Source organism: Nomascus leucogenys, chromosome 17 (genome assembly GCF_006542625.1).
Source record: "Nomascus leucogenys isolate Asia chromosome 17, Asia_NLE_v1, whole genome shotgun sequence".
Classification (NCBI taxonomy): domain Eukaryota; kingdom Metazoa; phylum Chordata; class Mammalia; order Primates; family Hylobatidae; genus Nomascus; species Nomascus leucogenys.
Genome location: NC_044397.1, coordinates 84,482,909 through 84,498,733, shown reverse-complemented (window position 1 = coordinate 84,498,733; position 15,825 = coordinate 84,482,909). Strand labels below are relative to the sequence as shown.

General features: G+C 51.1%; 2 protein-coding genes across 5 annotated transcripts; one reads left to right on the top strand and one right to left on the bottom strand.

Moving 5' to 3' along the window:
• Nucleotides 1–1,075: 1,075 nt before the first annotated feature.
• On the bottom strand, nucleotides 1,076–2,677 carry ERICH4 (glutamate rich 4). The gene is made up of 2 exons (XM_003270330.4): nucleotides 2,496–2,677; nucleotides 1,076–1,813 (listed from the first exon to the last, which is right to left on the bottom strand). Exons 1-2 carry the CDS (start codon nucleotides 2,667–2,669, stop codon nucleotides 1,616–1,618), a joined length of 372 nt encoding a protein of 123 aa, XP_003270378.1. The 5' UTR covers nucleotides 2,670–2,677; the 3' UTR covers nucleotides 1,076–1,615.
• A 4,622-nt stretch (nucleotides 2,678–7,299) lies between these two features.
• On the top strand, nucleotides 7,300–15,559 carry DMAC2 (distal membrane arm assembly complex 2). 4 transcript variants are annotated; one of them, XM_003270333.3, is made up of 6 exons: nucleotides 7,300–7,350; nucleotides 8,816–9,012; nucleotides 10,743–10,823; nucleotides 13,548–13,684; nucleotides 13,787–13,949; nucleotides 14,474–15,559. In XM_003270333.3, the coding sequence occupies exons 1-6, from the start codon at nucleotides 7,333–7,335 to the stop codon at nucleotides 14,649–14,651; spliced, it is 774 nt and encodes a 257-aa protein (XP_003270381.1). In that variant the 5' UTR covers nucleotides 7,300–7,332; the 3' UTR covers nucleotides 14,652–15,559. The 4 variants fall into 4 exon arrangements, with proteins under 4 accessions (XP_003270381.1, XP_004091046.1, XP_003270383.1 ...); XM_004090998.2 differs by lacking the exon at nucleotides 13,787–13,949 and having other exon boundaries at nucleotides 14,474–14,598; XM_003270335.3 differs by lacking the exon at nucleotides 10,743–10,823 and having other exon boundaries at nucleotides 7,302–7,350.
• Nucleotides 15,560–15,825: the final 266 nt, after the last annotated feature.

Below are 15,825 nucleotides of genomic sequence, written 5' to 3'. Positions count from 1 at the left end.
CCCCATGACCCTTACTGTCTAGATGTAGCTGCCAAAAGACCCCCAGACTCCCCAGGCCTCTGTCTAGAGTGCCAAGAGAGGGAGAGAACGCCCTGCCACTTGCATGCTCTGTGGGGTGTCCTTCCCCGTTCCCTGGCTGCTAGGCGTGACTTAAATGTTCTCCCCAAACCCCAAACAGCAGCACTGACACCAGCTGCAGACCTGGCTCAGGTTAGCTAATGAGGACCAGGCTGGGTATGGAGCCTGAACCCCTAAACCCCAGTCCTGCACCCCACCCTAATCCTGGGGTCTCCACTGGACAAAAGGAAGCAGCTTGGTTTTTCGTTGTTATTGTTTTTGAGATAGAGTATCTCTCTGTCTCCCAGGTTGGAATGCAGTGGTGTGATCTCAGCTTACTGCAGCCTCCGCCTCCCGGGTTCAAGCGATTCTTGTGCCACAGCCTCCCCAGTAGCTGGGATTACAGGCGCGTGCCACCACACCCAGCTAATTTTTGTATTTTTAGTAGAGATGGGGTTTCACCGTGTTGGCCAGGCTGGTCTGAAACTCCTGACCTCAAGTGATTTCCCAGCCTCGGCCTCCCAAAGTTGAAGCTGCTTATTTTTAAGGAGAAAACTCCCGTGGAAAGGAATCAGCACCTCCTCTGTCAATATTTCACTTCTCTGAAAAGACTCTCACTTCCAACTAGAAATTGCTTTGTAAACACAACAATGAGGCTGGGCAAGGTGGCTCACGCCTGTAATCCCAGCGCTTTGGGAAGCTGAGGCGGGCGGATCATGAGGTCAGAAGTTCGGGACCAGCGTGACCAATATGGTGAAACCCCGTCTCTACTAAAAATACAAAAATTAGTTGGGTGTGGTGGCGTGCACCTGTAATCCCAGCTACTCGGGAGGCTGAGGCAGGAGAATGGCTTGAACCCAAGAGGTGGAGGTTGCAATGAGCCGAGATCACACCACTGCACTCCAGCCTGGGCAACAGAGCGAGACTCCATCTCAAAAAAAAAAAAAAAAAGGAATGAGAACACATGGACACAGGAAGGGGAACAATACACACAACAAAATTTAAAAACAGGTGAAAATAATTTTAGTAATATTTTTACTAATACTGATATGCTTAAAATATTATTATTTCAACAAGTAATCTAAAAATTATTGAGATGTCTTATGTTCTTTTCATCATACTAAGCCTTTAACATTTGGTGTGTATTTTACACTCACAGCACAACTCAATTTGCAGTCCCCATGTTTCAAGCACTAAATAGCCATGTGTGTCCGGTGGCTACCGTACCAGACAGCGTTGATCTGAAATCGCATCTGTATGCATCACCATCATATGTGCAGAGATCCCTATCTCAGCAGCACACCTGGGGCTCATCTGCAAAAGCACCTGCAACTTCTCTACAACCTCCACATCACCTCCAAACACATCCTCATGTCATCTGCAAACACACCCATAGCTCATAGGCCAATGCCTAAATATCATTGCAGGCACCTTCAGAGAAAGCACTTACTAAAGGCGTATACTTGATTCCACATCTGATTTGACCTGCAAATCTCCCCTCCCCTTTGCATACATTTGCATCTTATTTGTATGTCAACCTAAATCCACTGGCAGAGCCTCAGATCATCATCTCAAAGTCAGGGGGATGTGGGGCTGGGCGGGCCTCCAGGTGTTCCTCCTCCTGCTTCCTCTGGGGCTCTTGATCTTCCTCTTGTTCCTTGCTGCTCTCCTCCAGTTCCTCCCGCAGCGCCCCCATCTCCAGCCCCAGGCTGCACAGCTGTCCCAGCAGCTGGACATCCACTCGGCGCAGGTTCCCCTGCCGGGAGGAAGGGGACGTCACAGGGATGCCACCCCAGAGAGCAAGGGGTCTCTCCAGGACCTGGGTGACAGCAGGTCCCAACTCATGTCCTGGCCACGGCGCCTGGGCAGGGTCCTCACTGTGCCCGTGGACCCTAACTGCCTCCCTGCTTCTCAGAGTGTCTCTTGATCTCTAACTCTGTCTCTGTCTTTGTCTCTCCATTTCGTTGTCCCTGACTTTTCTCTCTCTCAGTAATATGTCTCCTCCCTCTCTTACCTATCTCTGTCCCTGTTTCCCTTTGTCTGTCTCTGTCCCCATTTATTTTTTGTCTTTCCACGCCCCTGTCTCTCTGTCTTTATGTTTTGCCATTTCTCTGCCCCTGCCTTTGGCTCTCTTTCTCTCGTTTGCCCTCTCTCCGCCCTCCCCAACTTTCTCAAATTCAGTCTGTCTCTGTCTCTGTTCCTGCTCTCAGTCTCTGCTTCCCACCTCTGTCCCTCTCTTTTGGGATCTCCCTGTCCCTACCTCTGTTCCCGTCCCTCAGTCTATGTCTGTCTCTCTGTGTCTGTACATGCCTCTCATGTCTCTGCTTCTGTCTCTCAGATTCTGTCTTTCAATCTCTGGCCTTCTCTATTTTTGTTCATTTCCATTCATTCTCATTTCCTCTCTCTCTTTCTCTTTCCCTTTCCAACCCCTCACTCACCAGCTCCTCCCTGATCCACAGCAGACTATCCCAGGCACCTCCAGTGTCTGCCCCTGCAGTCCTGAGGGTCTGACCAGGGATTTCCACAGGGGAGGCCTCCCTCAGGGCCTGGGGGGGTGGGCCCAGCCCCGGAGGCACCAGTCCAGCCTGACTTAGCTGCCTCCACAACTCCATCGTCTCTGAGCTATGGCTGCCAGGAGCAGGAAGTAGCAAGGTCCAGGGTGGCCTGGTCCCCTGGGGAGCTGTGTGTGTGGTGGAGAGTAAAGGGCAGAGGGAGTGGGATACGGGTTCCTGGCAAAGGTATCCCAAAGTCCACTCTTCAGAGAGAATCAGCTGGCCTTGTGCTTTTGTTTTTCCTTCTGAAGTCTAACCTCAACTCTGCTCACAGGGTTCAAACATATCCTCTTGCAGAAGTCAAACTCCACCCCTCCCTGCCTGTCTCAGGCCTGACCCCTCAGGGGGGCTCAGTGTCTGTAGATGCCTGGCACCCTCTGTCCTTCCACCTGCCCCCCACCACCACCACCTCTCCAGCCTCTCCCCAGCCTCCATTTGACCTCTGGCTTGCCCATAGCTTGGTCCTTGCTTATCCTCTTGGCACGGATCATCCCAGGGCTTTCCCACCAGTGTGCCTTTGGGGGCAGGAATGGCTCCCAGGGGCACCAAGACAGCAACCCCTCAGCTGGAGTGCCTGTGTCCAGGCTGCTGGCCTAGGGCTGAGCAGCCAATTCTGCTGACCCTGGACTTGCCTATGGGTATACTATCCCCGTTGAGGGTGAGGGCTTCTGCTGTGGAAAAGTCTGGGAAGCACTGCAGGCCTCTCTCGGCCTCGGACCCTTCCTTCAGACCCAACGTGCCTATATATATATATATATAAAATGGTAGATCACGAGGTCAGGAGATCGAGACCATCCTGGCAACATGGTGAAACCCCGTCTCTAGTAAAACACAAAAAATTAGCTTGGCATGCTGGCGCACGCCTGTAGTCCCAGCTACTTGGGAGGCTGAGGCAGGGGAATAGCTTAAACCCGGGAGGCGGAGGTTGCAGTGAGCCGAGATCGCGCCACTGCACTCCAACCTGGAGACAGAGCAAGACTCCATCTTAAAATAAACAAATGAATTAATTAATTAAATTAAATTATATATATATATATATATATATATATATATATATATTTTTTTTTTTTTTTTTTTTTTTGAGACGGAGTCTCGCTCTGTCACCCAGGCTGGACTGCAGTGGTGCAATCTTGGCTCACTGCAACATCCGCCTCCCGGGTTCAAGCGATTCCCCTGCCTCAGCCTCCTGAGCAGCTGGGGTTACAGGTGCATACCACCACACCTGGCAAATTTTTGCATGTTTAGTGGAGACAGGGTTTCACCATGTTAGCCAGGCTGGTCTCAAACCCCTGACCTCAGGTGATCTGCCCACCTCGGCCTCCCAAAGTGCTGGGATTACAAGCGTGAGCCACCAGGCCCAGCCAATTTCATGTATATGTCACTGGCTTCCAAGTGTTTGACCTCAGTCCTGATCTCTCCCTTGAGTTCCACACCCTAACTCTGCAGCCCTGATGCAGGGCAGATGAGTCCCCAAATTGGGGCTTAGCCCCGGAGGTTTCTTGGCTCCACTCAGCAAAGAATGGAGGTTTCTTGGCTCCACTCAGCAAAGAATTCAAGAGCAAGTGAGCAAGCAGTGGAAGAAAGCAGGTTTACTGAAGCGGCTGTGTACAGCAGGACTGCTCCTTGAAGAGTAGGGCTACCCAGAGTAGCAGCACGTGGGCTGTTGGCTGGCAGTATTTATACCCACTTTTAACTACATGCAAATTAAGGGGTGTGTTATTCAGAAATCTAGAAAAGGGGTGGTAACTTCTGGGTGTTGTCATGGCATTTGTAAACTGTCATGGCGCTGGTGGGAGTGCCTTAAGCTGATGAGCAGTGAGGGCAATGAGAGGTTGCCTTTATGCCATTTGCTGGTTCCGGCCACTTTATTTATTCTATCCTCTCCGGACCAGGAGATAAGTCCTACCGCTCCTCTACTTCAGCGCCACCAGGGTGTCTCAGACACCTCAACGTGAATGTGGTCAAAACAGAACTCTCAGTTGGGAGCCCCATCATTGGCTGCATTTCCTGTTGCTGCTGTAACAAATGACCACAATCTTAAAACAACACAAAGTCACCGTTAGAGTTCTGGAGGTCAGAAGTCTAAGGTGGGTGCACAGGGCTGGGTCCTTTCTGGAGTCTCTAGATGACAGCCTATTTCTTAGTCCCTTCCAGTTTCTAGACGTCATCTGCCTTCCTTGGCTCTTAGCTCTTTCCTTCATCACCCCAACTTCTCTATCTGTGATCATCACATATCCTGTTGATGCTGACCCTCCCATCTCCCTCTGACAGGCCCCTCATGATTACATTGGTCCTACCCAATTGCCCATGGTAATCTCCCCATCTCAAGATTCTTAACTTCGTCGCATCTTCAAAGTTTCTTTTTTTTTTTTTTTTTTTTTTTGGAGACAGAGTCTCACTCTGTCGCCCAGGCTACAGTGCAGTGCGTGATCTCGGCTCACTGCAACCTCACTGCAACTTCCACCTCCTAGGTTCAAGCGATCCTGCCACCTCAGTCTCCAGAGTAGCTGGGATTACAGGCATGCACGACCACGCCCGGCTAATTTTTGTACTTTTAGTAGAAACAGCGTTTCACCATGTTGGCCAGGCTGGTATCGAACTCCCGACCTCAGGTGATTCACCCGCCTTGGCCTCCCAAAGTGCTGGGGTTACAGGCATGAGCCACCACGCCCTGCCTCAAGTGCCTTTTACCATAGAAAGTAACATAGTCACAGCGTCCAGGGATTCACAGGTATGAGTATCTGTCGGGGAGAGGGTCCGTTATTCAGCCGCCACACTCACCCTCCTAAACCTGCTGCCCTTCCAGTTTCCTCATGTGCACAGCCACACCAGTCCGCTTTTAGTTTCTCAATTTGTTGGCTTAATCTTCAAAATAGACCCAGGATTTGAGCACTTCTCACCATTTCCTCTGCCCCATCCCCATTCATCTCTTGCCTAGACTGCTGCAGTAGCCTCTTGTACTGGTCCCCTGCGTCCACCCTTGCCCTCTAAGGCAAGGGTCCCCAGTCCCTGGGCCAAGTACCAGTAGCAGCCCCTGGCCTGTTAGGAACGGGGCCGCACATCACGAGATGAGCAGCGGGTAAGTGAATATTACCGCCTGAGCTCCATCCACCTCCTGTCACATCAGCAGTGGCATTAGATTCTCATAGGAGGCAAACCCTATTGTGAACTGTGCATGTGGGGGATCTAGGCTGCCCGCTCCTTATGAGAATCTAATGCCTGATGATCTCAGGTGAAACAGTTTCATCCCAAAACCATCCCCACCCCACCCCCCACCCCCTGGTCTATGGAAAAATTGTCCTCCACGACACCAGTCCCTGGTAACAAAACGGTTGGGGACTGCTGCTCTAAGGTACATTCTCCATCTGGTAAAAATAATCTTTACAAAATGCAAATCCGATTTTGACACTCCCTTCTTCCCACTGTGAATAGAATAAAACCCTACCAGGCCTGCATCGTCAGCCCCTGCCCACCTCTCAACCCAGTCTCCTATCTCGTCTGCAAGCTGGTTCCCACCTCAAGGCCTCTCTGCTGTAGAGGCTACCTCTCCCTGCAGCACTTTTCCCCTAGATCTTTGAATGGCTCTTTCCTTATCATTCACTTCCACTTCAATGTCACCGCTTCAGAGAGGCCTTCGCTGATGGCCCTACGCCCCAGTCACTTTTTTTATCTGCTTCTTATCAAAATTGCCTTGCTGATTCCTTTGTTTCTTATCCATCCTCTCCCATATCCATCCTCTCCCAGCCCAGAATGTTCACTCCCTGAGAGAGGGACTGGGTCTGTCCTGCTCACCATGGTAACCTCGGCACCTAGAACAGTGCCTGCCATCACGTGGTAGGTACTCAGTAAATATTCTTGGAATGAATGAATGAATAATTCTATCCACAAGACTTCACAATGGCTCTTCATGCTGCGATCTAGCTTTCAACTCCAAACTGGTCTTGAGATCTCACCTCAGTCTCTAACCTTGAAGTCTAACCTCTTCACCCACTCTTTCTCTTACCTGACCCTAATTTTAAAAAATGACGTGGTCAGCTTTTCAGCCCCCTCATTCCCTGTTTTAAGGAGGTAGTGAGTGGAAGCTGGAAGAACAAGAAAGCTCGGGGAGACTGCAATTGCAGTCAGGAAAGAAAGGTACTCTGCTGGGAAGGACACCCCATCTTCTCCTAGGGAAAGATTGTGGAGTCCTGAGGTTTGTTTGGTTTTTCAATTTTTTGTTTTAAGAGACAGCGTCTCGCTCTGTCGCCCAGGCTGGAGTGCAGTGGCGCAATCACAGCTCACTGCAACTTCGATCTCCCCGGCTCAAGTGATCCCCCCACCTCAGCCTCATGAGTAGCTGGGACCACAGGCGTGCACCACCACGCCCGGCTAACATTTTATTTTTTGTGGATATAAGGTTTCCCTATTTTTTTGTGGAGATAAGGTCTCCCCTATGTTGTCCAGGCTGGTCTCGAACTCCTGGCTTCAAGCGATACTCTTGCCTCGGCCTCCACAAAGTGCTGGGTTCACAGGTGCGTGAGCCACCGCGCCCGACCTGTGTCTCGTTTTGAAGCTCAGCGAGAGGGCGCTGTGAGCAATCCCTAAACCCTTGAAGAGTAAAAAGTGCGTGCACCTTTAAGAGGACGGTTAGAAAATGCGGGGCGTGGCCACAGGAGAATAAGTTCGCGCTGAACCAGGAGAGTGGGATAAGACCGGCCCCTTCCGGTTACGAAACCTTAGCAAGATGGCGGCTCCCTGGGCGGTAAGTGACTGGAGTTCCTAGAGCCCCAAATTTGAAGTCTGCTCCACAGCCTCCGCATTCAGGGCCTCTGTTGGCGGCCACGAGAGCAAAGAGCCGTGAGGCAGCAGGCTAAGCCTGGCAAGCCCCGTACTGGGAGTGCAAACCTGTGGCTACTGGGGGCCAGGAAGGATCTGCGGGGGTCGCAGGCGGAGGAGACGCTTTAGCGAGCGAGAGGAGGCAGGGACTTGGCTGAGAGTATCCCATGGGGATGAGGGAGTGGCTTCCGAAGAGCGACGCGACTAACCAGTCAGAGGGAGGGATGACACAAGGAGCTAATGGACAGGCAAGGGTGGGGCCTGTAGGATAAGAGGGCTTGGAAGGGATTGTTCAAGGATGTGGGATTTTGTCTTAGAAGACCGAAGGATAAATGTAAGGAAAGTTAATGGGAGATTGACGAATTTTTACAGAAAACTCAAAAGCATGATGGGTGGGGGAACCAAGAGGTCAATTTGGGGGTTCCAAGGGCATGATCTGGGTGAAATTAAGAGAATTTGAGATATTCTTTCAGAGGATTTAAAATCAAGGAATGAATTTAGGGAAAATTAAAGGGGTTGGCAGCTTTAAATTTTTGAGGAAAGTAAGGGTTTGGGTAAAACTATCGAGAGAATTTGAAAAAAAAAAAAAAAAAAAGAATTTGGTTAAAGCAAAGAGAAATTAGGGTAGATTAAGAGGAGACCTTGAAAGCAAAATTGAAGAGTTTGGGGGCTTCTTCCCAGTGGCCACACCCCTCCACTTTCTTACTCTCCTCTTCAAAGCTCAAGCTTTTTTTACCCTTGTCGGTTCAGGGGTGTCCAATCTTTTGGCTTCCCTGGGCCACGTTGTTCGAAGAAGAATTGTCTTAGGCCACACATAAAATACACTAACCATAACTGATAAGCCACAAAAGAAAATCACAAAAAAAATCCTCCTAATGTTTTAAGAAAGTTTGCATGTTTGTGTTGGGCTGCATGCAGGCGGCGGGTTGGACAAGCTTGGTTGGGTTTAGGGATTGCTCAGAGCCCCCTCTCCATGAGGTTTGGAGATAAGTTTTTAAGATTATATTTTGGGGAAAGAAATGAGTCATTTGGGAAAACCCCAGGAGAAGAATTGGGTAATTAAGGGGCAAATCTGTGGGAAATTAAGAGGTCAAATAATGCAGGTTTTGAGTGATAAGGGTTTGGGGGAAAGTTAGAGGAAGAATTTAGGGAAATCAACAATATATGGCTAGTCAAGGAGATAATTTAGGGTTCACTAAGGGGAGGAGGAACTTGGAAAAAACATGGGGAAATTTTTGGAATCTCAAAGACAGTTTTGAAGTTTTGAAGGAAGAACTTAGGGTGAGTTGGGAAGCAGAGGGATTGAGGTCCATGGAGCAAGAACTGGGGGATCCAGCTCTGTGTCTCCCAGGAGGCCCCAGGCTCAGCTCCTTTCCTCTCCCCCTCCCCAGTCCCTGCGCCTGGTGGCCCCCATGTGGAATGGGCGTATCAGGGGCATCCATCGCCTGGGTGGGGCAGTGGCCCCAGAGGGCAATCAGAAGAAGGAAAGGACAATACTCCAGTTCCTGGCCAACTATTTCTACGACGTGGAGGCTCTGAGGGATTACTTGCTGCAAAGGGAGATGTACAAGGTGCATAAGAAAAATCGGTGAGAATCCCTGGCCTGCAAGACCCTGCGGAGACCTTGGCCCACCAGAGCCCAGGTCCTGTCCTTGCCATTCCCAGGCAGCACTGTGGCTTCCAGTGCCAGCCTTGATGTCTCTTGCAGCTCCATCTCCAGGCTGTACCCTTCTCAAGGACTCCAGCTCACATAGGCAGCTTGCCACTCACCAGCTCCACTCAGTGTCTGACTGGCATCTCAAACCTAACATGGCTAAAGCCAAACCCTGATTTCTCCCCTAAAAACATCTGCTCACTCCCAAGCCTTCCCATTCCAGTAAACACTGGTGCTGCCCACCCAGTTGTTCAGGCCAAATTCTAAGGCGTCATCCCTAATCCCTCTCTTTGCTTCCCTGCCCTCCACATCCAGACCATCAATAAAATACTAGAATATCTCAGATTTGACCAGTTCTCACTGCCTTCACCATTTGTAGCCTGATCCTTTGTAGTTGAATCACTCAATAATCTCCTAACTGGTTTTTTGTTCCCATACTCTTTTTTTTTTTTTCCGAGATGGAGTCTTGCTCTGTCTCCCAGGCTGGAGTGCAGTGGCGCAATCTAAGCTCACTGCAACCTCCACCTCCCAGTTCAAACAATTCTCCTGCCTCCGCCTCCCGAGTAGCTGGGACTACCCAGGCCCAGCTAATTTTTGTATTTTTAGTAGAGACGGGTTTTCGCCATGTTAGCCAGGCTGCTCTCGAACTCCTGACCTCAGGTGATCCACCCGCCTCGGCCTCCCAAAGTGCTGGGATTACAGGCATGAGCCATCACACCCCGCCAAAATTTGTTTTGTTTTGTTTGAGACGGAGTCTCACTCTGTCGCACATGCTGGAGTACAGTGGTGTGATCATGGCTCATTGCAACCTCCACCTCCCGGGTTCAAGTGATTCTCCTGCCTCAGCCTCCCAAGTAGGTGGGATTACAGGTGGGCGCCACCACGCCTCATTTTTCTACTTTTAGTAGAGATGGGGTTTCACCATGTTGGCCAGGCTGGTCTCGAACTCCTGACCTCAGATGATCCACCCGCCTCGGCCTTCCAAAGTGCTGGGATTACAGGCGTGAGCCACCACACCTGGCCTGTCCCATAGTTTTTTATAATCTACAAAGCAGCTGAAGGAATCTTATCATCACCAGCTCAAAACCTTCGAATGAGAGCCAGTCTCCAAGGCCTAAAATATAGCACCCACTGAGCTTTGAGACCCCCTACCAGGACTCCACTGGCCCCGTCAGCATGACATCCCTATTTCTTATTTATTCAACCATCCTAATTCGAGTCTCTGAGCCTTTATACTCTGTTCCTTCTCACCACTCAAATCCCTGTTCAAAAGTCACCTCCTCCAATTAACACCCAAACTCAGTTAGCCTCCACCATCCCCACCCTACCCCTGCCCCTCACAGTCAGCCTCTCTGCTTTGTTTGGTCATGGAATTGACATTCTCTGCAATTCGCTGTTATTTCCTGGGTTGTTGTCTGTTTCTCCCTGTATAATAGCTTGGATTACTGCAGTAATCTCCAGACTGGGCAGGGAAGTTACCTGCCTTGGTCACCACTTTGCCCCCAGTGCCCAACACTTAGGAGGTGGGCAATAAATATTTTCAGCCTGACTGAGTCTGTCTGCGTGCCTGGTTCTCTGGACTCTGCCCCTCTTAACAGCACTGGGGCATCGTAAGGGCTGTGGTGGTCCCCAGGCCTCACCCTTAGCTACCATTTTCTCTGCAGATCTTACACCTGGCTGGAGAAGCAACATGGTCCATACGGCGCAGGTGCCTTTTTCATCCTGAAGCAGGGAGGCGCAGTCAAGTATGACCGCTAAGGTGTTAGAATGGGCTGGGGGCAGGTGGTGGGGTATCTCTCTAACATCCAGGTTCTGCAGTCACACAGGCTTCAGAGTCCCCTGGTCTCTGCTGCCTCCTGGCTGTGTGGCTTGGGACTTGTTCCTGAGCTTCAGTTTTGTCACGTGTAAAATGGGATGGTGATCATTTCTAACCCACAAGGTTTGCTATAAAGACTGAACGGGGGCCAGGCATGGTGGCTCACGCCTGTAATCCCAACGCTTTGGGAGGCCAAGGTGGGCGGATCACCTGAGGTCAGGAGTTCGAGAGCAGCTTGGCCAAAATGGCGAAACCCCGTCTCTACTAAAAATACAAAACTTAGCTGGGCGTGGTGGCAGGTGCCTGTAATCCCAGCTACTGGGGAGGCTGAGGCAGGAAATTCGCATGAACCCAGGAGGGGTGGAGGTTGCAGTGAGCCAAGATCATACCAGTGCACTCCAGCCTGGGGGACAGGGCAAGACTCCGTCTCAAAAGTGTCAAAAAAAAAAAAAAAAAAAAACGGAGCTGGGCACACTGGCTCATGTCTCTAATCCCAGCACTGTGGGAGGCCGAGACAGGAAGGTCACTTGAGGACAGGAGTTTGAGAACAGCCTCAGCAGCTTTGTGAGACCCTGTCTCTACAAAAAATGTTTTAAATTAGCCAGGTGTGGTGGCACATGCCTGTGGTCCCAGCTACTCAGGAGGCTAAGGCGGGAGAATCGCTTCAGCCCAGGAGGCTACAATGAGCTGTAGTCACACCACTGAACTCTAGCCTGGGCAATACAGTGAGACCTTGTCACAAAAAATAATAATAGGCCGGGCGTAGTGGCTCACACCTGTAATCCCAGCACTTTGGGAGGCCGAGGTTGGTGGATCATCTGAAGTCAGGAGTTCCAGACCAGCCTAGCCAACATGGTGAAACCCTGTCTCTACTAAAAATACAAAATTAGCTTGGCATGGTGGCGCACGCCTGTAATCCCAGCTACTTAGGAGGCTGAGGCACGAGAATCCCTTAGAAGCCAGGATGCAGAGGTTGCAGTGAGCTGAGATCATGCCACTGCACTCCAGCCTGGGCAACAGAGCAAGACTGTGTCTCAAAATAATAATGGCTGGGCATGGTAGCTCACGCCTTTGCACTTTGAGAGGCCAAGGCAGGTACAGCACTTGAGCCCAGGAGTTCAAGATCAGCCTGGGCAACATAGTGAAACCTCGTCTCTACCAAAATACAAAATTACCCAGGTGTGGTGGTGCATGCCTGCAATCCCAGCTACCCAGTGGGACCCTGTCAGAGAGAGTGAGAGATTGACTGTGGTTTTGCAATGTTAAGAGGCTAGCAATGCATATGTGCTCAATAATTTTTTTTTTTTTTTTTTTTGAGACAGAGTCTTGCTCTTGTCACCCAGGCTAGAGTGCAGTGGCACAATCTCGGCTCACTGCAACCTCCACCTCCTGGGTTCAAGCAATTCTCCTGCCTCAGCCTCCCAAGTACCTGGGATTATAGGCACACACTACCACGCCCCGCTAATTTTTTTTATTTTTGGTAGAGACAGGGTTTTATCATGTTGGCCAGGCTGGTCTCCAACCCCTGACCTCAAGTGATCTACCCACCTCGGCCTCCCAAAGTGCTGGGGATTACAGGCGTGAGCCACTGGCGGCGCCTGGCCTGTGCTGAATAATGTTTTTCTTTCTTTCCTCCTTCCCCACCTCCTTTCTCCTTCCCTTTCTCTTTCCTTTGCTTTTTTTCTTTTTTGGAAAAGACAGTTCACATAGACTTCATCTACCCCTTCATCTGGTTTGAGCACTTCCTCTGGCAACTTCCTTAGAAACAGTATACATGTTTGAAAATGTCCCTTAACTTTTGCCCATCTACAAGGATTCTTGCATTTTACCTCTTTGCTCTTATGTTATCTGTAATCTCGCTGACCCTCAGTTTCTAGGTATGTAAAACTGGCAAAACATTCCTTTTTTTTTGTTTTGTTTTGAGACAGGGTCTCCCAGGCTGGAGGACAGTGGCATGATCACAACTCACTACAGCCTCGACCTCCTGGGTTCAAGCAATCCTCCCACCTCAGCCTCCCAAGTAGCTGAGACCACAGGTGCGAGCCACCAAGCCCAGCTAATTTTTGCAACTTGCAACTTTCCTTTTTTTTTGAGATGGAGTCTCGCTCTGTCACCCAGGCTGGAGTGCAGTGACGTGATCTCGGCTCACTGCAAGCTCTGCCTCCCAGGTTCAAGCGATTCTCCTGCCTCAGCCTCCCGAGAAGCTGGAACTACAGGCGCCTGCCACCACGCTCAGCTGATTTTTTTGTATTTTTAGTAGAGATGGGGTTTCACTGTGTATTAGCCAGGATGGTTTCGATCTCCTGACCTCGTAGTCCGCCCACCTCGGCCTCCCAAAGTGCTGGGACTACAGGCGTGAGCCATCGCAGCCAGCCAATTTTTGTATTTTTTCATAGAGACGAGGTCTCACTATGTTGCCTAGGCTGGTCTCAAACCCTTGAACTCAAGTGATTCTCTCGCCTCAGCCTCCCGTAGTGCTGGGATTACAGGCGTGAGCCACTGCGCACAGCCAGATGGAGTCTTTTTCTAAGATGGAGTTAGTTATGTCAAGGGTGACCTATACATATTATATAGGGCTGGGGAAGGTTCTGAAAAGGCTGGAGGCCTGGGGCAGGTTCGGGTGTCCTGCTGACACTCCCTCTCCCGTTTACAGGTTTCGAGACAAGGAGTGGATCAGGCCAGATAAGTATGGCCATTTCTCTCAGGAGTTCTGGAATTTCCGTGAAGTGCCTGTGGAAGCTGTGGATGCCAGTGACTGTGACATCAACTACGAGGGCCTGGACAACCTCCGTGAGTGCAGTGGGGTGGAGATGGGACAGGCCTCTATGTTTTCCCTTTGGTGATAGGCTCCAGAAAGGCTCCTGGTGCCATCCCACCCTCTCCCCACCACAGTCCTCCTGAAGGAGCTCCAGTCCTTGTCGCTGCAGCGCTGCTCCCACGTGGATGACTGGTGTCTCAGCCGCCTCTACCCACTGGCCGACTCGTTGCAGGAGCTGTCGCTGGCCGGTTGTCCCCGAGTCTCCGAACGGGGCCTCGCCTGCCTCCACCACCTCCAGTGAGACCTCAGCTCAGGCTGGGCCCCGTATCCAGGCACCTCTCCCACCTAACACAGATGCAGGAGAGGAAGTGGGGAGGGGCAATGTTGGGCAGTTCTCATATCCCCCTGCCTCCATCACAAACCTAGAGTATTTGTGGTAGATGAGCAGTCACGGTGAGTCTCTGGAAGAATTAAATGACTCCTGGTTTTTCTTCCTTTTTGTTTTAGTCAAAACTCTGTGATATCGATGCTGTTGCAGAACAGCAGGAGCTAGAGTTGCATATTTGCAATTAACACAGTGGGCTTCATGTGCCTGGACAGCTATAAAGATTTCATTTTAGGAAGCTAAGGTTGAAATTTGGGGCCAGTACCTCCACACACACACACGCGCGCACACACACACACACACACACAGCCTCCCTACACACACGCTGTCCTTCACACACACACACACACTGCCTCCCTACACACACATACACACACACACACACACACACACGCTGTCCTTACCCTGGCTTCCTGTCCTCCTCGCCCCTTTTCAGGAACCTCCGCAGGCTGGACATCTCGGACCTCCCTGCTGTGTCCAACCCTGGCCTCACTCAGATCTTGGTGGAGGAGATGCTGCCCAATTGCAAGGTTGTGGGGGTCGACTGGGCCGAGGGCCTGAAGTCAGCACTGGAGGAGCAGCCTCAGGACACAGCCAGCCCTGTCCCTGCCTAGCCTTCAGCCCTGTCCCCACTTGCATGGCTTCTCAGCGGGCTGCATGGAATGTCTGGTAGCTCGCCACACTTCTGGCTTCCAGAAGTGGTGGGGTGAGTGGTGGGGTGGGGGAGTGGTGCTGGCCAGTCAAAGGGAGAGAGTTCCCAGTATTTATTCCTGGCTGCCCTTGGCTAAAGGTCACAGCTGCTGCCACCCTGTCAGGCAGCCCTTTCCATGCCCCTCTTCAGGCCTGGGGAGGTAAAGGCTCAGGCTGTCAGTAGCCGCAGAGAGCCACACTCACCTCGTCAAGAGACTCTTCTCACACTGTCCTTATGTGAGTGCACTGCCATATTCTTGCAGGGACCCTGACTGACACGGGCTACTACTGACGCTTTACAGGGATGGTTCTCCCCCGTGCGGGGCCGCTCTGCTCACTGCAGGACGTGCAGCATCCTTCGCCCCACTCCACTCACTAAAGGCCAGCACACCCCAGGCCCCATGGTATTGCTGGTTATGGATTTATTGACTTTACGTTCCAAATTCAGCTTTTTTGGTCAGCTGTTTTTTGAAAGGGGATAAGCTTTGTCAGTAGAGGGCACCAAACAGGCATTATAGGAGGAAAGGTGCCTCCTTCCTGGTTCCTGTTGGTTGTGCTTCTGCCTCTGGACCCCGCAGTGCATGTGGCTTCCCCAGGACCCAGCTCCTGAAGCACCAGGTGGTCAGCAGCTGCCCTTGGCACCCTCCAGCCCTCAGAAGTTGTGTAGGAGACACAGCGCCTCCACTGAGGCACCTCTCTGGGAATAACGTTCCCCAGCACCCCAGATGGATTTCCAGTCAATTCAGAAACATTTTACCAGTGAAGCCCTCATTATTCCAGTTCACTGTTAAAGCCAGTAATTCTCTATATTAAACTTTCCCTGTTCAAGTTACTCTGTGGTTTTTCTCTCCTGACTGCATCCTGATGGATATAGAGTTGATACCTGGAGTGTCCCAGGAGATAAGACTCTTAAGATAGGATTCCAGGACTGGTTTGGTTGTGCCTTTGGGCTTGGGTGCAGCGCTGAGCTCTTGCTGATGGGAAACAGGATGCCAGAGGCCCACGGCATGCAATGGCATCATAATCCCACAAGTGCCTGTGGTTGACAGAGATGAGGGACCAACTGAGGCACGTGCCTTGGGACCCCCTGTGGCTGCT